The sequence below is a fragment of the Papio anubis genome, chromosome 5 (genome assembly GCF_008728515.1).
Source record: "Papio anubis isolate 15944 chromosome 5, Panubis1.0, whole genome shotgun sequence".
NCBI lineage: Eukaryota > Metazoa > Chordata > Mammalia > Primates > Cercopithecidae > Papio > Papio anubis.
This window is the reverse complement of record NC_044980.1, coordinates 146428988-146450246: the sequence shown is the minus strand read 5'-3', so window position 1 is coordinate 146450246 and position 21259 is coordinate 146428988. Positions and strand designations below refer to the sequence as shown.

At 43.3% G+C, this 21259-nt stretch overlaps 1 protein-coding gene across 3 annotated transcripts in view; it reads right to left on the bottom strand.

Moving 5' to 3' along the window:
* Positions 1 to 5574: 5574 nt before the first annotated feature.
* The window catches only part of GRIA1 (glutamate ionotropic receptor AMPA type subunit 1), a 321543-nt gene continuing 305858 nt past the window's right edge, over positions 5575 to 21259 (bottom strand). The window contains exons 15-16 of one of the 3 annotated variants that reach the window (XM_021939888.2): positions 16962 to 17096; positions 5575 to 8430 (exon numbers count right to left, since the gene is read on the bottom strand). In XM_021939888.2, coding sequence (XP_021795580.2) covers positions 8230 to 8430; positions 16962 to 17096 — 336 coding nt within the window. In that variant the 3' untranslated portion in view covers positions 5575 to 8229. The remainder of the gene's footprint in view (positions 8431 to 16961; positions 17097 to 21259) is intronic. The other 2 variants (XM_031666558.1, XM_031666559.1) reach the window with 2 other exon arrangements.

Below are 21259 nucleotides of genomic sequence, written 5' to 3'. Positions count from 1 at the left end.
CTTTTTACTGGAAACCGTCATGTGGACAGATGGCTTCTAACTATCTGTTATGTGAGTTTCCGTGTTGCAGGAATTACATAAAATCTAGGTGGCTAAAGTTCTGCTTCTACTTCTGAGCCTCAGTTTGCACACGTACAGAATTAGGATGGTGATCCTGCCTCACAGAGTTGTTGCGATGAGGGTTAAATGACAGGAAAGGTGGAAAGTGCCTTGCACACTACCTGGCACATAATAGATGCCTACACTGTGCTAGTTTCTTGCTAAGCTCAATACCTGATACATGCATGAATTTCTTTTTCAGCTCCGGAAACTTCAACAACTCCCTATTTCATGATGAATTAAGCATCAGCTCCCCATGTCCAGTCCAGCCTTCTCTTTTACCACTCTGCTTGGCAATGTGGTGCCAGCTACATTGAGAGATCACACTTTCCCAAAGAAACCTTGCCTATTCCCGATTCCATGCCTTAGCATTTCAGCTCTCCCTCTCTCATTCATTACCTCATTCAATGAATACCGATTGAGAAATTATTATGTGCTAGATATTGTGCTGGGCAGAGAAGGTCCCTCTTCTTGTGAATACATATTCTAGATGCGGGGGAGAGAACAATAAGCAAGTAAACAAGATATTATTAGGTGGTGATGAGTAATGCAAGAGTGAGTAACTTTAGAGCCAGTTTAGATATGGTGGACAGGAAATGCCATCTGAGGAGATGACATTTTGCATTAAGATGTGGATGATGGCGAGCCAACCTCACAAAGATCTAGGTGAAGAGGGTTTCAAGTCGAGGAAACAGCAGGTGCAAAAGTGTTCACGTGGGACTGTTCTTGGCATGTTTGGGGAACAGGACAGAAGCTGGAATAGCTGAAAAACAGAGATCAAGGGAAGAGGGGTATGGATGATCATGTAATCTGAGGTCAGAGGCCCTTCTTCAGAGACTGGACACAAGATGATGATGGCATGTGGAAGATGACCCAGGCACTTTGCCTTTATTCCCATCTGGCACGAACCAGGTCAAAACTTGTGTTTTACTTAGTGGTGCTTATGTGTCTTATTTTTCCTTCCTGACTCTCAACTTTCCAAGGGACAGGTCTACGACTTATTTGTCTCTTATTCTCCATGACATCTACTTGTGGACACGGGTGCTTACCCTATGTTTGTTAGAAGGATGCATGTGTATTATTCTGGGATAAAAGTAAAAGCGAAGCTTATTCAGTCTCTTGGGGGAAAGGCGGGCTCACCAATAGGTCTCTGAACTTGTTCTGGCTGCAGAGGCACCTGGCAAAAAGAGCAGGGATACTGGGAAGAGCATAAACCACATCTGCAGGCAGAGTCACCTGCTCTCTCTTGAGCCATGTTGTTAGGTCTGTCTGATTGCCTGATTGAACCTCTGACCTTGGCTTCTCTAGCCTGTATCTGTGTATAGGGCCGAACTCTTCTGACTGCAGCTTCCTTCGGCAAACTCAACTTCTTTGCCGAAATTCATGTTAAGTGTTCATCTTCTCTGAAGGTTTACTTGATTTAGGATCTTCATCCTGCTCCTATTCAGCCTTATTTTGTCATCATCCACATCCCAACATGCTACTGGGATGCTGTAATTACGTAAGACAAGGTTTCTCAGCCTTGGCACTATTGACACCTTGAGCTGCATAGTTCTTTGTTGTGTGGGGCTTCCTTGTGCATTGCAGGCTATTTAGCAGGACCCCTGGTCTCTATCCACTAAATGCCAATTGCAACTCTATTCCCCAGTTTTGATAACCCCAAATGTCTCCAGATATTGCTAAATGTCTCCTAGGGACAACATCGCTCCTGGTTGAGGATTACTGAAAAACAGGATCTTAGATATTGTTAGATTTATCCTCCTTCCTTCATTTCACAGACTAGGACACTGAGGCCAAAAGTACTGAAATGAGTTGCCCAGGGTATTTACAGCATATTGATAGTAATGCAAGCAATAGACTTCATATCTTTAAAATCTCTGTTCACTGCTTTCTGTAGCACAGTGAAAGCTCCCCAAGAGGCGGTCAAGTAAAGTGGAAATGATAAATGTAACTTTGGAGACAGACTTGGATTAGAATCTAGGCCAAGCCATTGGTTGGTTGCATGACTTTGGGTTCTGAGCTTCCATTTCCTCTTACGATGGTGATAAATCCCTGTCTCACAGGATTGTTTTGAGGACAAAAAGATGTACTCGAAACCCTAGCTTCCTACCTGGTATGCAGTTAATGCTGAGTAAATACTGGTTCCCATTCCTTGGTGTGCTATAAAAATGGCAAATAGTATTGAGGAAGAGGACTTAAGAGTTAGAGTCACCAGAGGACTCAGTGTGCCCAGGAAGATGCAGTTGATGGGCAGTGCCTTCCAGTGGACTTTGTTAAAAATGCAGGTGGTGTGATCTGGTGTCTATAATGGAAACAGCCAAGTAGTTTTCCGGTTTGGAAAATAACTGACCGTGTTGAAGGCTGACTCATTTGACTAGGTTGTTTTTTTCTCCTTTCCTGAGGAGGGACCTCTGTGATGATTATCTTATCTCTAATGTCTTTTGTCTCTTCTTATCCCCAGCAGAATGTTATGTTATTACAAACACGCCTAAAGGGTAAAGGAGCATGTAGAGCTCAAGTTGGGGACTCTGTCTTTTCTTCCTCTGGTATCAGATAAATTAATGACATTTTGCTCTTTAGGACTATGGAGATTTGATATCTGGGGCTATCTTGCCCAGTCTAGGCTCTTACTCACTGGGACACCTGGATAGAGGAGATACTGTTCATAGGTGTAATACTGGCCTCTGGCTTTCACAAGAAACTGAGTTCACTCGGCCCACAGACGTTCGTACAACTCAGAATGTGCCCAGAGCAACAGGAAGGAGAAACCGCACTGAAAAAGTGACTGCCATCAGGTGACCTGGGCTCTGTGATTGGTCTGGCCACTAACAAATATTCCTAATATAGCACTTCATAATTTTCAAAGAAGTTTTCATGAATGCTTTCTTTGATCCCCAGGATGGCTGGATTGTAGTAGTTCTCAACCTTGGCTGCACATTGTAATCACTTGGGAGTTCAAAGCAAACAATAATAATTATTATTTAAAAAAACCTACTATGCCTGTGCTTCATTTCAGACCGACTAAATCTGGAGATATGTCTTGGACATTGGTGATTTTTTAAAACTTCCCTAGTTGATGCTAATGTGCAAGCAGGGTTGAGAATCATTGCCTTTGTCCCATTTCTTTGATGAGTAAAATAAGACTGAGGGCAGTACATTTTCTTGTCCAAGCTTGAAAGACATAGCCAGGAGAAGCCAGGTATTGTAAACTCTAATCCACTGGCCTTCCCAACTTTTCTTCTTCTTCTTTTTTTTTGTTTTTGTTTCTGTTTTGAGATAGAATCTCACTCTGTTGCCCAGGCTGGAGTGCAGCAGTGCGATCTCAGCTCACTGCAACCTCCACCTCCCAGGTTCAAGCAATTCTCCTGCCTCAGCCTCCTGAGTAGCTAGGATTACAGGCATGTGCTACCATGCCTGGGTAATTTTTGTATTTTTTCAGTAGAAACAGGATTTCACCATGTTGACCAGGCTGGTCTTGAACTCCTGATCTTAGGCGATCTGCACGCCTTGGCCTCCCAAAGTATGGGATTACAGGCATAAGCCACCACACCCAGCCAAGAACTTCACTTTTTTTGGACCTTTATCCCTATAGAAATTCTTTCTTAAATAGCATGTAAGCATTTGTTGTGGAACAAACTTGCTATTTTGTCTCTTATTCGAGGTAGGTTGATTTTTTGCTTTATTTCAGTGAAAGACATCCATGCCCGCTCTTGCAGGGCCTTGCTGGCTTCATCTCAGTGCCCATCAGGGTGTTATTGACTAGAGGAGCTGAAGAGTAGGGATATAAAAGATTCAAGAAAAAGTCTTGGTGATCGTGACTTCCTTCCTCCCTCTTCCCCTCTCCTGTACACACACAGGACATCAAGTTAATAGTGAACTCTAGGGATCTGGAATGGAAGAAAATCAGAGGATATGCATTTCAACGTTCACACCTGTAACATCTCTCTGACAGGGGGCGCTGTTCTAAGTCCAGTGTTAACCTAATTTTACTATGGAGTTACTTTGACCACTAGTTGAACCTAAATCCATTGCCCTTGTAATGACCAGAACTGATCCTGAACTTGCCCAAACAGAAAAAGTTATCTCCATTTTCCTCATGAAAGCTCTGGGGACCCTCTTGTAGGCTGGATCAACCATTGCTAATGGAACCTGGTTTTTAGCCCCCTCCCTTACCTGCTTGCTACTCCTGAGCCTAGATCCATTGTAAAGGTGCTATAAGTGGCACCCTTCCCTCCTCTTTTCTTTTTGCAATCCTGTCTAGATTAATGATCTCTCCATGCCCTAAGAGCATGGACTGGCTTTCCAAAAAGAGTATCTGGTATGGGTTTCACCATTCCATTTTCAGTTACTTTGGCATAATAGGTAGGTAGAGAACTCACTTGGTATTTCCTGGCCATAGTTCATCATGACCTGGTTAACAGTGAGGTGGGTAGTTAGGGTTGTAAAGGCTTGGATTTAGACGGACTTAGTTCAAATCCTGGTGCTGTCACTTACAGGTCTGTGAGCAAGTTATGTAATTTCTTTAAGTTTCAGATTCCTCATCTGAAAGGCCCTACTTTGAGGGCTTCTGTCATGATATAGAAGGTATGAAGTGTGCTTAACATAGTAAGTGCTCAATACATGGCAGCCTGTGCTATGATAGCCATTATGACCATTGTCCAAGCTATTTGACAGTAAGGCAACAGAAATCATTTTTCTCTGCAGTCAGCTGGTGTTAAGTGCTTTCTCACTCAGAGGTACCCTAGATGCTGCAAGGTGTATGCAAACAATGACTGTAGCTTCACACAAACCTGCCAGTTTCTCTTCTTTCTCCCAACCCTTTTCTATTGTAGTAGTTATTGTCCATGCTACTGTTTGAGCTTCTCTGTTCATTTATTTTAGACCTCTGGTCGTTGTTAATATGCAGTGTTCCTTGGGAAAGAAAATACTTGAAGCTGTTCTTAATCATTGATATCTATGTATCAACAAATGTCAGATCCTTTACAGAAAGCCATTTTGCTTAAGGGGGAAAAAAAGCTTCTAGGCAAGAATGAAAGTTGTGGTGTCTGAGGACCAAAATTATCCTCTGGATAATCTAGACTTATAAGCATGGTCTAGATTTGGTTCTGGCTGTGACTTTGTGCACATCACAGCTAGACCTCTCCAGTTTGGGGATGTCTGGGAGATGTTCCATGTGAACCATCCAGTTCCCTAGAGGTACTGTGATGGCTCCAAGTCAAGCTCTGGTTTTTATGCAATTGGAATTGTGGCTCCTAGAAGCCAAATACCACTGTTTGCCTTTTGTTGTTGTTGTGGTTATCCTATTTGGATGAATAACTCACAAGTTCTAGTTCAGCTGAAATGACTCGAGAGCTGTTTGTGAGTTAGAAACAGTGGTCACAGTTAAAAACCTACTAGTCTTAGGCTCTGCAATAAGGAAATAATCTCTAGAGCCCCGGCTTCAGAAATGGCACAAAAATGGAATGGACAAATATGAAAAGTAGATAATGGATCCACAGTGATTTAATATTCGGTGATATTTTCATTTTATGCAAATACCAAAAGAAAAAAAACCTGGCTATTTGAAAGAAAAACAGGAACCAAAAAAATATTTAGTGTTTGATCAAGCAAGAATCCTTTCACACATCTGCCAAGAGAGTTAAAACAAATATAGATGTTAAATAAAAGGCCCAGGTACCAAAGAGCAAAATTTAATGAAAGCCAGAACTGTTAAGTATGGATTCCTGTTGAGAAAAATGTCAGTCTCTTTCAGAGTTTCCCCAATGCTCTATTTTTAAGAAAAGTGTAGTAAAAATACATAATACAAGTTAACTTTTTTCTTGCTTTTGTTTTCCTTTCATTTCTCCATTGATGAAAAAGCATATTTCGCCAGAGTCTTGGACCCCCTCATAGCATAGACCCTCATTTCTAGCACAAACAAGTCTCTCTTTATCCGCTCATGTTACTGGTGGGCTCAGTAGCTGGAGAGGCGTCTTACCAGGCCAAAGGCAAAAAGTCTTTGAAGCATGTTGATGTTAAAGGGTTATTTCCAACTCTTCCAAGATGCAGACACCTTAATGGTGGATCACTTCGGATTCTGCAGTGGTAGTCTGAAGGCTGAGAAAAAGCTTGCGTGAGGGCAGGGGCTGAGGGACATCAGATGGCAGTAGTGAAAAGCAATCATCCATCTTGAGGGTCTGGTTTCATGAACCATGCCCACATTGACACGCGAGAGACTGAACAACAACACTTGAGTCGAAAAAGGGAAGAGTTTGATTTTGGAAGGATTCTTTGCTATGACTGATGACAGGAGAGTGGAGAGATATAGAGATGTTGTGCGTCCACTGAGAGAATCCACAGAAAAGCCAGTCAAGCTGAACCTACCCCTAGATAGGCTCCAAAACCTTTAGCATGTCAATTGCTAATGATAACCCCTAGCAGAGAAAATTGGATAGAAGTAGGGGGTAAGGGAACAAGCCAGAGTACGGTTATCAGTAAAAGCTAATGACACATGGCACACACTGAATCATGCACCTAGGAGAGTGACTGCTGGAGAGCTGGAAGCCAGTTGCACCAAGAATGAGAGTTGGGATCTCCAAGAAAGCTATATGTCAGGGATTCTCACTTCCAACCAAAGTTGCACTCAGCCTGGGCTTCTCTCTATAAACCCTGCCACTTCACTAATCTTGCTTTAGTTCAGCTTTGTAGCCCTAATCATAGGTATATTGGAATACAACGTTCTCATGCTGTCTTAGCTGGGGGAAGGTCAGCCTCCTTGGGTTAGAACCTGGGATCGAAGGTCTTAAGGTGCCCTAAATGTCATTATCAACTTAATCCATCTCCCTATACGTCTTCAATTATTTCCTGGGGTATCTCACTTTCTAAAGATGACAGAGCATTATCTGGCCACATGCTAAAACAACACTTTATATTAACATAAAAACCCAAGTTCTTTGCATGAGCATAAACTTCATATGTGTTTTCTCAAACCTAGGATAGGGCACACCATGGAAAGCTCTATTTTGTATGAAATTTTGATGAGGCTTCCTCTTCCAAAATTATTCTGTCACCTTTCTTTCACACTTAGCTTGCATAGCATTGCTCCCCATGTCAGAGGCTCCATAGAAGAAGAGAATCTACTCCACAATGGGTTCCTGCTTAGGTACCAGGCAAAGAAAAAGTGAGAATCGTGGGCAATATCTCCCCTGGCTGTTATCTCTTCCCAAAATTCTGCTTGGTTTAGGAGGCCAAGTGCCTTCAGCTACCAGACTGCCATTGAGCCTGAGCACACCAGAAGGACATACTTCTCAGGGCCGAGGTTGACTCTGAAGAAATATACCATACCACCTATGGCCTGTGAAATGGCTCTTCCACATTAAAGGAACTGTTTTTCTGAGCAGCAGTAACTTGAGAAGTCCTTCTCTGACTGCACATCTGCCCCTGCCCTCTCCACCACCCTCATCCTGAGTTGCTTTTCACCTGTGTTCTCCACTAAATCAGTGCTTAAGCAGTGCCCCACTTGGGGAAGGCAGCCCACTTCTCCAACAATGTCTGTCCCCACCAAAGGCTTGGGGCCAAGGAGTGGAGGGTAACATGGAAAGCTCCCATGGAGAATTAGTTTGAAGGTTGCTTTTTTCCCTCTTGCTTGTAAAGTGGAACAAATATTGAATCTCCAATCTGAAAACTGAAGAGGGATAGGTAGGGAGTTGGGGATAAGAAGTAAGGAGAAGGAAAGGGCCTAACAGAACCTGCAAACCATGGATATTAGTAAGAAAAAAAATTGCACACACTAAGACACACTAACAACTGAATTAAAATAAAACAGTGCAGTTTCCTCATTAGTGTTCCAGTGACTCTACTGTCAGAGACACAGGATTCATTAGACAGGGTTACTCTCCCCTTATTGCAGTACAGTGTTATTTTTTCATCCTCACTTAGCAAACAGAAAAGGGTGAAAGAACATCAAAAAAAGGAAAGGGACAGAAAAATGGTTTTTCAATTCTTCAGGAAAACCTGTTGAATCATCCTTCTTGTGGTCGCAGTGGTTGGTGGTGGTTGCGTTTCATTTTGTTGTTGTTTTTGGCACTGAAGGGTTTGGGATGGGGCTGGGGAGCCCGAGCCTGCTCCCCAAGGGGTCTCCATCTGCTCCAGTTACAATCCTGTGGCTCCCAAGGGCATCCCTGAACTGTGGCTCATGCAAGGAATCGATTGCATGGACTTGGGGAAGTCATGGCTGACCACCCGACCATTCTCTCCACTGCCGCCGCTGCTGGCTCCTGCCCCACTGTTGCGGGGGAGGGTCGATGTCCGTATGGCTTCATTGATGGATTGCTGTGGGATCAAACAAAAACCCTTTTCAGGAGGACCGGGGGTTCTTCCCCGGGTCCTTGGCAATGACAGGCAATGGGAATGAATCAAGACTGGACTTCAAATATAACTCCAACTCTGCTTCCCCATCCACCCCCTCTTCTATTCTACAATGCTAATTCTGACTTCCCAGGAATTCAGAAAACTATCACTTGGCTCTGGACATGTCTGATCCCCTCTTTAGCCTCAAGTTCAATGTTCAGTAAGGTGTGTTAGATTGGGTAAGACAGAAGATCCTTTCTTATTCTTACATTCTGTGATTTCTAAAGGTGGAATATTTCCTTGGTATTATTGATTAATGTGTGATGTAGCAACACAACTAAGTGGAAAACCTTCTGGGAATGGGGTTTGGAAACTTGGATTCTAGTTCTGGTTATGACATCAACTAGTCATGTGACTGTACATATCTCCTTAGTATTCTAGAATTTTTAAACCTCCATGTCTATACCATATGATTATCTATGCACCTACACACTGTTATTAGCAAGAATGGTGCTACCACATGAAAAATGCCTTGAAATGTTAAAATAAATTGAGAGTGTGATATTGTTGGGTTAAAATGGAAAACTACCTCTGATTTACTTCAGAAAAAATTCTAGCCTACCTCTATAGCAGCATGTGTTAAGGGAATGTAGGACTCGTTTGAATAATACAATATGCAAAATGTAATTGGAAAGGAACATGTGCTAAAGAAAATGAGAATGCATTCCAAACATTATCATCTGTGCATCAACTGCTTCCCATCAGCATGTAGACCCTGTACTTCCAGACTGACATATCAGATCAGTGCCACTAAGTTTGTGACTTCTAGAATGTCGGAATTCTAGGTCTGAAAAGGACTCCAAGGATCACCCCGGAATCAGATGAGTTAAGTGGGATATTCAAGACCACAAAGTAGGTCTAGAACCATATCCTCTTAGACAAGAGGAAGTGTTCTGTTCAGAGTTCCTTTGGAGAAAGACCATTGATGGTAGGAAATCCAGACCCTTATCTTTTACTGTCCATCTCAAACTTTCCGTTAATAAACAATCACAGAATTTTTGAGGTGGGGTTTGGTTTCTTGGTGGGAATCAGTATAAAGGAGAATTGTCAGTGGGACCAACCCTACCTCTTCTTCAGGGCACATTCTGTTCCCACCGTCTTCTTGAAGCCTTCCTAGACTGCACCAACCTGCTGTAAGTGCTGGCCTCTCTCATCTTGTACTCATGCGGTATACATTCTTTTGTAATGGTTCTGCCTCCAGTGTATAAGTTTTGTCTTCTGTAAGAGAGCTTTCTGGAGGAGGGCAAGGGCTATGTCTTCTCAATCCTCAGCTATCCCACAGAGTATCCAGTAAGCAGTTAGATGCATAATAGATGCGTTTGAATTTGTCTAAGAAACACCAACCACCTAGGATCCGTCTAAAAAGTCTATGACTTTCTCTCTTACATATTGGCATGATTCTAGTGACCAGAGAAATCAGTCAACCTTCTGTGGCCAGACGGAGATAAACAGGGCAGTTTTGACCCATTTTTTCCCCCTGCTATCCTTGTATTACTGGCAGTTCTGACAATGTTTTAAAATGTTCTTTTTAAAATCCATGATTCAGACAGATTTGCCCCATATGATGTACCACCCACACTGGTTCTGTCTCCTCCTCAAACCCATGACTTGATTTATTTACATTCTCCCTTGGCTGTCTTCCATTGAAGAGAAAGTGTGACCTGGATTGCGTTCTTCTAAGTCAAAGGCCAAATAAATACTACCTTGAAGCTACACCAGGGAAATGTAAAATGAAAATATGATAAATTAAGTTACTTATCCTCATCTAAAAATTATTGAAGAGAAAATAACATTTTATTTTTATCTGTGGGAAATATGGAAACTTCTATGGATTAGCTTGGAATGTTTATCATTCATGTTTTTCCTCTGCCACACCCCTTTAATTAAGGAAAAAAACCCACTAAAGTTTACATAGATCACCTTGGTCTTTGTTCCTCATAAGGCTCACATATTTTCATAATATTCCATTGAAGTTGTTGGTACTTCACGAATTTGTCTTAAAAGACAAGATTGATAACCTAGTCAACATTGGTGCTTGCCGAAGTCTGAGACAATTTAGCCAGGCATGTAACTAAAAATCTCGAAGGTCACATCATTAGAGTTGGTATTTAAGGAAGCTGAGCACTTCTCAAAGGTCAATGACTCCATACCCTTATCATGGGTGGTTACTGCTTTCTTACTGGCTTCTTTTCGAATACATTTATGAAAGTCAGGAGAAATGATAAATGGAGTTCAAACTTTGCAGTGGAAAGCAATGCTTAATGTCAACTACATCACTAGTTCTGAAACTTGGTTGCACATTGGAACCATCCAGGGAGTTTTGGGGAAAAATCCCTGACACCTGAATCTTACCCTAGAGATGCTGGTGTGGTGTACGGCCTGGACACCTGGAGTTTTAAAAGCTCCCCAGATGATTCTAAAATGCAAGCAAAGTTGAACCACATGATCTAATTTGTCCCTTTTACTTTACAGAGAACCTGATGACAATGACTGACTTGTTTAAGGTAACAGTTATATGTGACCTAGTGATAAGGTGAATGACCTTCTAAATGTGATTCTTCCTGCTCCCACCTGCCCCCCTGTCATGGCTAAGCTGTCATAAACTGCTGTCATTTCTCCCCTAGCCTTTGGGAATGTGGCTTTCCCTTATCCCTCCTTGACATGCCAGCCATTCTTAAAGTTCATCCTTGAGGGTGGTGGTGGTGTTTTTGGAACTGATATTCAGAGACAAAGGGATGAGTAAAAAAATCCAACTTGAAGACCCCTAAATTGACCCTTTGGAACCTCATTTCCCTAACAGTGATTGCATCCTAACTTCTCAGCCACTTGCTTTTCTAAGAAGAGTGTGCTCAGCCTCTGCACATCATAGAATATCCTAATCAAAGCTTAAACTTCAGTAATGTCCTTGCTCAGGCATGCGTGCAAAGCACCAGTGACCACCTGCTGTGGAGGATGCTCCCCTTGAGTTATCAAGTCTCTCAGCTGTTCATTAATTCCAGGAAAATGTGCAAGCCCTCAATTGCTGTAGCTTAAACATGCCCCATGTTAGCACAGCCATATATAATCTTGAAAGGTCAGCATCTCTCGTGGGGGTGAGAGAGGCTGGGGATTATTTTCCTTTGGGAGTGAGGTGGTGAATAATACTTTGCTGCCCTTAATATCAGCTAAGGATTCAGGTGCCAGTCTGTTTGCCCAGGCAGAGAGGAGGGGCAGAGGACCTGAGATTTTATTCAATTTGCAATGTATCTTAGGTTATGTATTTTCTGCTACTACATGACAATTTAAATTAGACCGAAATATTGTGAGCTGCCTGAAGTCCCTCTCTGAGTCTCCTGCTCTCACATACCACCCTTTTCCCTCAGTCTTTCTGTGTTCCAGTCTCCTTGGCCTTCTTCCCCTTTCTGGGCAAGAGGTCACATCTTTGGGTCTCTGACACTTGTGTATCACTGGCAATTCTTTTTTCCCGGTTAATTCTTTTCATGCTTTGAGTCTGTTAAATATCACTTTCTCAGGGAAGCTGCTCTGACTGCCCCATTCTTTTATCAGGACTGGCCTCTGCTCTATACTTGACAGCACTGGGCATTTTTTTCACTAACACTCATTGAACATGTAAGTGTTTGCTTATGTTCTGTCTTCCCTATCAAACTCTCAGCTTCTTGAGAAAAGAAGCTGTGTCTGTTTTGTTTTTGACTGTATCGCCAGTGCCGAGTCTTGCCCAGCACGCGGTGGTGCTCAGTATGTCTTTGTGGAAGGAATACCTGTAGGGTGCCTTCCCACTATCTCTGTGACACTTGTCCTGCTCATCACATGTCAAAGGGGAAAGAGACTCATCAACACCCAGCAAGGGTTTAAATACTACGGTCAGTCAGATGAGGGGAACTGAATGGTAGAGCTACATTTTATTTGTCTTTGTGAGCAGCGCTGCGGCTGGGACTGGAAGAACACAGAATAGGTGCTCAAAAATGATCTGCTGCCATGTGGTTGAAGCAGGACAGAGAGATTTAGGAAAAGTGGCTTGGCTGATACCAAAAGCCTGGGCTTTGTGGAGACCATGTTGGAGGTCTAATTCCTGGTTTTTCAGTTCCTTGCTTGTGTGACCTAGCCAGGAAAAGTTACTTAGTTTCTTTGAACCTTTATTTCATCTGTAGGATTATAAGAACAACCTATTACATGGTTAATGAAAATGTGTAGAAATCACTTTGAACATAAAAGTTACTGAAAAATCATCTTTCCTTCTTCTCTTCCTTTCGTCTCTCTCTCTCTCTCTCTCTCTCTCTCCCGCCCTTCTTTCTCCTTTCTGCCCCCCTTCCTCTTGTTCTTTCATCCACGAAGAGTGACGAAGATGTTTTTAAGCACGTTTGAGACACATGAGAGGATGGCCCTGAATGAGTTTAGGGTCTTAAGGCCTTAAGAGTGGGCCAAGGGTGGGGCGTGGTGGCTCACAATTGTGGTCCCAACACTTTGGGAAGCCAAGGCGGTGGATCACGAGGTCAGGAGATCAAGACCATCATGGCTAACATGGTGAAACCCCTTTTTTAGTAAAAATACAAAAAATTAGCCAGGTGTGGTAGCACACACCTGTAATCCCAGCTACTGGGGAGGCTGAGCTAGGAGAATCACTTGAACCCGGGAGGTGGAGGTTGCAGTGAGCCAAGATTGCACCACTGAACTCCAGCCTGGACAACAGAGCAAGACTCTGTCTCAAAAAAAAAAAAAAAAAAAAGTGGGCCAAATACTGTGATAATGGAAATGAATGAGAGGGAAAGCTCTCATCAAATGCCCTTGGCATCATCAATTTGGGTCTCTCTGTAAGGTTGGGGACTCTACTTCTGAAAAAAACTAATTGCTTTTGGAGAAGGCTAAGCACAGAATAATAAAGAGAACTGCAAAGCTGAAAAGTCTGAGAGGCAAGTTGAATGCATTTGTCTTATCTCTTTGGATAAGAGAGGAGTTGATGGAGCGTCAACAATTAAGGGCTGGGTTGATTAATAAAGAAAGTATCTTTTCTGCAGTTGGAAGATGGAAAATTCTATTAGGAGCCTCAGTGAGTCGGGTGAAAGTCACGCCAATCAATGGAATTAATTCTAGAAGATTGTGGCAGAAGACATTGTATTAATGATTCCAAGAGACCCTGATGTTGGCTTCTGAAAAATTTAACATCTTCATTGTAAAGGAAAGGGTGAGAATGTCCCCAAGAAGCTATGCCATGACTCAGTGGCCTCTTTGAAAGATTCTCATTTTAATCTAAATAGTGTGACTTCAGTGAAGGTCAACATGGTCCCTGTTTTAAGAGGATCCCAGACTTTAGCCACTCTGGTACCACTACCTGCCACTGGTTATGATTATTGGGATTCATTGTAATCCAGAGAAAGGGCTGGATATCCAGGAGCTTTCCTGCTTGGTGGATGACTGGTCTCATCACAGTTCATGAGCACAAACATGGGGCCAAAACTGACCCTTGGATGAAATTGTTTGTAATTCCTAGACTGTGTGGTTTTGATGGCAATACTTGCTTTAACTAAGAGCAGCTCCCTCCCATGCCCTGCCTCATCCTTTAAGAGATTTTCTCCTTTGGATACAATTATGCATTAATTTTACTAATACTTACCCTCAGTGTGTGGGATGTCCAGAAAAATCAGACACAACTTAAGGAACTCACAATCTATACAGCTTAAGAACCCTAGCTCATGTAAACAGGGACAATAAAAGGAAAGTTTTAAGGAGGATGTATCTGGCCACTAGTAACAACTATTATTTGAAATACTAGTTATCATTGTCGTTATTATTTACTGAAGGCTTACTGTGGCCCAGGAATTTTGCCAAGCTCTTTATATCCATTATTTCATGCAATGTTTATAACAATTTTATGAGGTATGTACTACCACTGCCTCCATTTTATAGAAAATGAGGATCAGAGGCCGGGTGCAGTGGCTCACGCCTGTAATCCCAGCACTTTGGGAGACCAAGGTGGGTGGATTATCTGAGGTCAGGAATTTGAGACCAGCCTGGCCAACATGGTGAAACCCCGTCTCTACTAAAAATACAAAAATTCGCCGGGCATGGTGACACATGCCTGTAATCCCAGCTACTCAGGAGGTTGAGGCAGGAGAATTGCTTGAGCCTGGGAGGTGGAGGTTGCAGTGAGCCAAGATCATGCCACTACACTCCAGCCTGGCCAACAGAGTGAGACTCTGTCTCAAAAAAAAAAAAAAAAAAAAAAAAAAAAAAAAAAAAAAGAAGAAGGAAAATAAGGATCAGAGAGTTACTAAAACCTGTGTAAGATGACACAGTTAACAGATGGAGCAGACAGAATTTATGCCCAGACGTTCATTCTCCAGAGCTTCTACTCTAGATGATGATGCTGTACTGTGTCTTAGACAAGCAGTGAGGAAAAAGGAACTCCTATAATCAGTACTGGGCCAACTCTGGGCCTCTGGTTTGAGTCATGGTCTATAGTGAAGGTTTTGAGGGATGGTACAGGTTGTAGCTCCCCTAGTTCTTGTCCTGTTCCCCTTTTTTGCCCCTGGAGTAACCTTTCCTCATTTTGGAGGGTAAGGTAGGAGAGTCTTTAGTCCTATGTTTTGAATGGAATGGTCAAAGAGCTTTGAGTAGGTTCTAGGAGTTCTTGTTTGTTCAGCCAAGCTCCTTGGAGGCCTACACTGGGTTTAGAGTCTGAAGCCCATGCCTTTGTAGTTCTTGTCATTTGAGAGGACCTGAGAGGGACCTGGAGATGGATGAGCTGGTCAAGAGAAGGACTGGGGTGTTCCTAGGTCCCTGGTGAAATGTCATTGAATTTCCATTCCTTAATTGTTCCTTATTGTGTCTTGGAGAAGTTGCCTTTTAAATGGACTCTATGAAACAGAAGACAGGGTGAGGGATCGACCCATAAAAAGGCACATGAGTGGGAACATGAGGTGGGGGCGAAGGTATGGAGTATGTGAGGAGAGCAGATTGCTAGGATGTGAGTGGGGTAGGTAGGCTGACGGGGAAATGCTGAATACCAGGACAGAAGGCCCCTAGCTCCTCATGCACAGAACTAAATACAGAATTTCTAAACAGAAGGAGCAAATGCCCAGAGATGTCTTCTCCAAGGGCGACCCCAGAGGTATGTGTAGGATTGAGGGTCCAAGGCAGGGAGACGCTGGGCAGGAGGCTATGTTTGGATCCAAAAGTGGGCTTACTGAGCTTGGGGCCAAATGTCTGTTGAAAAGTGGGCTTCTTAGGGTACATTCTCATAAGGCAAATTCTACCAAGGGATCTTGTTAGTCTTGTCAAATCAAGATAACAGTATAGGTCAACATATCACCATGGGTACATTGCCCAGAGGGACTGCACTTCTCTTCTCTTCTCTATCTAGATCCCACCTGTCCTTCTTAATATTGGCATCTTCCTGGAAGCCTTCTTCAATCTTTCTTCTCTAAATTCCTATAGGCCTTCCTATCTATGCCATAGCTTGCCTCACTGAGTAATTATATTGTGCCCATTCTTTGTGGAAGGTGAAAGGTGCTGAAGATCATGGAATGCACCTCCCTCCTCTCTGAGTCCTCATGATGCCTTGCTCATGGTATTGTTCACATGATTAACTTCCATAAATAATTTCATACTGAAGCTAAATGTTGAGGGGCTTTGAAGATCATTTAATCCAAACTCCTTTTTGATGCTTGAATCCATATCCTTGTCAAGAGGTATTCATCCTCTACTTGTATACCTTCAGTGATGTTGAAACTTGCTACTTTTTGGGATACTCCAGCCTTTCTTTAGACAGCTCTTTCAGAAGAGTAAATTTAGTGTATCGTGTTAACATTTATCCTCTATCACCTTTAGTCATCTGTTCTTGTTGTATGCTTTGGGACTCCATAGAACTAGCCTGTTTTCTTTTTCCACTTGGAAAGTATTGTTATTTACAGACTACTCTTAAATCCTACACAATTCTCTTCTCCAGTTCCCTTTAGCTACATTTGATGTGGTTTGGGGTCATCTCACTAATCTGCTTACCTTTCTCTGCACATGGTCCTCTTTGTCAATGTCTATCTCTTAGAGTGGAGCCTAAGAAAAGACCCAATTCACCAGGGTATGACAAGGTCAGCACAGAGTAGAGGGTAGACATCCTTTCCTCTCTTTTGCAGCCACACTTCTGTTGCAACTTCAGAGAGAATGAGCCTTGGTAGCCATCACTCTTGCCTCTCGCTGTGCTGCCTGTCCATGTAAACTGCTAACTTTCAATGTCACTGACCCCTCTCTGGCAAATGCAGTTGTTTTCTTGGACCTTGTGTCTGGCCCGACACATCCCATCTTCCTTCCTTTCTCACGGCTGCCTTTGTCCCTGTCACCTTCCTCCTAACAGCTTCCTGCTTCCTGTCTTGTGCTGACCTCAACCACCTGTCATTCCCCACCCTTTCTAGAAAAGGGACTCCCAGGAAACCCAGCTGCATCACAGAACAGGTTAGGAAAAAGGCCCGGGAAGACGATGCCACCTTCATCCGCTTGGATTCACTACGGGATTTGTAGCAGAACTCGATTAAGGCAACCAGCATGGCTAGTCCAAGTCCTCCGATCAGGATGTAGAACACTCCCGCCACATTGCTGAGGCTCAGAGCGCTTGTCTTGTCCTAAGAAGAGGAGGAGGGAAAGGAAGGGGAGGGGGAAGAATAAAGTGAGTCAAGAGACTAAAGACCATCCAAGCAGCAGCATATTTACACACATACACTCAACCCCACACCCTCTTTAACATTTGCAAAGGCTGGATAGGCTATTTATTCATTGACCAAGTGTTAAACATTCCCCAGGAAAAAAGTGTGTGTCTATGTGTATTTATAAATTTTCCAAGCCTCCCTGATTATGTTGAATTTGTAATTACAATTCCCCACTCCTCAATGCCTTTTCTAGGGTGAGAGACATCACATGAAATTTAGGGCAGCTTCTACCAAAATTTGCACCTTTGAGCTTACCCCATTCTTTCAGAAAACCATGTCCCTTCCTTTTCAGCTTGATTCCTGCCTCCCCCCACCGCATTTTCTCTGTTGCTTGGTAACGCATTGGCCTCGCTCATTGTTTATGTCTCTGAGCATTTTTCTGAGAGTTGGTACTTACAATGAACTTTCCCCTAGATGTGCATTCGATTTCAATTTAATAAGACAGTTATTGTATGTATAATAAAGACCAACTGATATATATGTTAACTTACTGCTCTGAGTGCCGATTTAGGGGGAAGAAAAACTAGGGGGCTTAGAATAGTAAAAAGGCACTGAGAGAAAAATGGCTCTATTAAATCTTAATAATTATGCTTAATTGACACTATTTTTCCTGTTGGAGGTGCTTGCTAAAAACACTGGAGGCAGACCCAGGTGGCTGAATTTAGAAATCTCTGTTGCCTGCGATAAAAGATCTTACACTGGTTTGGGAAGAGCAGGGTCATGAAAAGGGTGCTTCATTCCTAGGAGTCTGAAGACAAGTACTCATGTCTAGTAGGAGGTGGCCAGAGCTCACCCTGTGGAGCCAGAAGAAGGCCACTGGTCTGCTGAGATCATCCCTGAGTTCTGTCACCTCCAGTGGGGTTCAAAAGTGAAAGTCTGAGGGACAACACTTTCCCAAGTGGTGAGAACAATCAAACACAACTGATGGTCATGGTGAGAGGTAATGACGCAGGAAGCAGGGCGAGTTGCTCAGTCAAACTCTTGACACAGGCAGAGGAACATTTTTAACTTTTAGAATACTCATTCCTAGATGTCATGGCAGCTCTAACACCTTTGTTTATATTGTTTGTTCATGTACAATAAATGTCTCATTGAATTAAAATGAAATGCATGCCTCAGTTGGCACAGGTACACACCATCGTTGGCTAGTTGGTGGCACTGGATAGGATATGGCCTTTATACCTCTCCATGTGTTCCTTTTCAGGTGGGGATGTAGGTGTGCCATGCAAGGGGTGGCCTGTGTTGCCCTAGAGACTTCGACTGACATTTGCCTATTAGAATCTGGGCATATGGAAAGGAATCGCTTATTGACCAATAAGTCAGTGACCTCTGCCCTGGTTCTAGTTGGTGCATTGTACAGGATTCAGCAGGACTGAGCTTGGGGACTGTAGCTGGCAAATAGCAGCATCCCTTCCCTTCCAGTAGCAGCTTTGGCCAGCAGAGCTGTAGGATTATCTGAAGCATGCCCCCTTGGTGGCTTCCTGTATCGCTAAAGCAGATGGCTCTTGAATATAGGTTACACTTGGCAAGGCACAGCCTGGCTTTGGAAGCAGTAGAAATGATTATTCAAAGGACTCAAAGGGGCAAAATTTCTCCAGCTCTGCTGTAATGACCTGATAAGGGTAATGTGCAAAAAATGAGTTCAGTGCTTGGTTCAAGAGTTGGCTGAACAAGTAAATTCCCACTTCACATGATTTTTAGAATACTCAAAATGTCTCCCTGTTTGCTGTTCAGAAGTCATGTATTTCTTCCTCTGGAGAGTAATGCTTTAGAGTCCTTGGGGGACTTACAGTTCACAGAAGTTCCTATAAAACTCTTCTGTTAAACAGGGGTAAGGGTGGGGTTAGGAGGCATGTATTATCTGCTCAAACCTTAGTAAAGAGTGGTGGACAGTGGAGCTCAGAAGGAGTAGGTACAGGGACAGGCCTGAGGGCAGGTGGAAAACAAGAAAGCTGGAGGCTGCTGACTTCATGAGCTGATCAGTGTTTCCATACCCAAAGCACACCTTGCCCCTTTGGTCACCAAGCAGTTTTCTTCTTGAGGTTTACCTGGTTGTGGATGGCCTCCAAGGACAAGGGAGTGATGGGCATCCTTTTTTGTTATTATCTTCAAAAGACCCTAAGAGGGTATCTGCCTCCCTGACTTACAAGGAGGAGCATTCACTTCCAGTATATCTAGGAAGGAAGTGGGGTGAGATCTTCATATGGATGTGGGGTGGAAAGGCATGTTCTATATAAGCAAAGAAGGAGGGTCTAATGACTGATTATGTCTGGAGGTGAAGAGCATCCTTCACTTTAGAAGAAGGTCTCTGGCCCAGGGAGATGGCAATGTGTGTGACGGGGGATACATCCTTTACAAAGAGGACAGCTAGATGGTATAGGAGCTGCCACCTTTTGCAGGATGCACAATGTCATTTATCACTATTTATGCTGACACAGCTCTGTAGTAGAGGAATCAGGAAAGACTTCTGGAATCAAGGGAGAACCTGGGCCCAATTGCCACCAATATCACAGGTAACACAACCACCTAAATTCAGATTTATTTAATAGGATGTGGGATGAAGGACTGGTGTTGGTGTAGTCTTAGTCCACATAGCTGAGGAGTTTCCATTTACACAAGATGTTCTGATTCCCCTTAAGCTTGTCATTAGCTTTTTGATAAGATCTTTCTAAGGAGGCCTGAGGCCATGGTCTTCTGTTTAGTTGCCTTTACTGACTTTCTTTGTCTCACGCTGTGGGAATAAAATGGGACATCCTGGGGCAGGGACAAAAATCCCTTTTATTTGAGGACCACAGCTCTGGTTCCTCTGTTCCACAGCATCCATAAAAGAGGCAGCTTCCTCATGGATCTGCGTACAAACAGCTACTCACATTTCACAGCAACACACTTCCTAGCTGTGATCAGGGACAGGGGAGAGATGGAGTTTAAGTCTTCTGAGCACCCCTCAGGGCACCCTATTCTCCTATTCCATAGCAGCTGCACACCCCAAAAGCTAGGCAGCTTGTCAGTGGGGGTGGAAAAGTCACAACTCATCTCCCGCCAGGAGTGGGGAAAGAGAGTGACAGTACCAAGAAGAGTGACAGGTGAAAAGAAAAATAAATCTCTTGTCTTGCAGAATCGCTGGGCTTGTTGCTATGGTGATGAATGGTGACGAGTGGTGATGAGACCCCCCCCACTCATCTGTTCTCCTTAACCTGTTGTCTTGATTTGCTGTCTCCCTCATATAGAAAGGAGATTTCACCCCCATATTTCTCCTTGTTCCTCCCACATATTGGGGGACTGTCTCAGTCTCCCTCTGTGCTTCTGAGTCAACGTCCCTTCCAAGAATGTAGGACTGATTCATGAGGAGGTCTGAGCTAGGCCTAAAGCAGAGAGACTCGAAGCTTTCTTTATGGAATAAGCAGAAAGCTCTAGGGAGAAGCCAAGGCTTTTGGTTGTCAGACCAGTCCCTTCCACTGAGACTGGAGCTGCCTGCCATCAAGACCTGCTAACTCTGGACCAAGCTTCAGTTTATCCAAATGCTTCCATTCCTTCTTATCTTCTTGGAGAAAGTTTAAACTCGTACAAAGCAAAAGTACAGTTTTCTTCTCTCTATATCCTACCGAAATTCCATACAATTTTCTGTTATGCTTACATCTGGATTTTTGGAGGCAGCCTACATGCCCTCCACATGCTGAATCTGTAATCTGCCTTAGCCTTTTGGGGCCACAAAGCAAGGTCCACCCATTAGCCTTTCTGCTACAGTAGGCTTTCTCTTGGGCTTTTTCAAAACTGTATTTTTGGCTTAAGGACCATTTCCCTGAGCAGTTGACTATTTCCTGGGAGTGAAGGCTGAGTGGTTGGCTAGGCTCACTCATTAGCTAAGACCAAAGTGAGAAAATTATGGGGAGGTGGATTTGGTTCAACTAAAGGAGGAGCTTTTAAATAAACAGAGCTGTCCAAAGGTGGAATGCACTGCCATAGGAAGTGGTGAGTTCCTCAAACATGAACACATTCAGGAAGATGACGACGAGGTCATCTAAGGAATTCAAGCACTGAACACAGAACTGGACCAAATGACCTTTGACACTTGTCCCCAC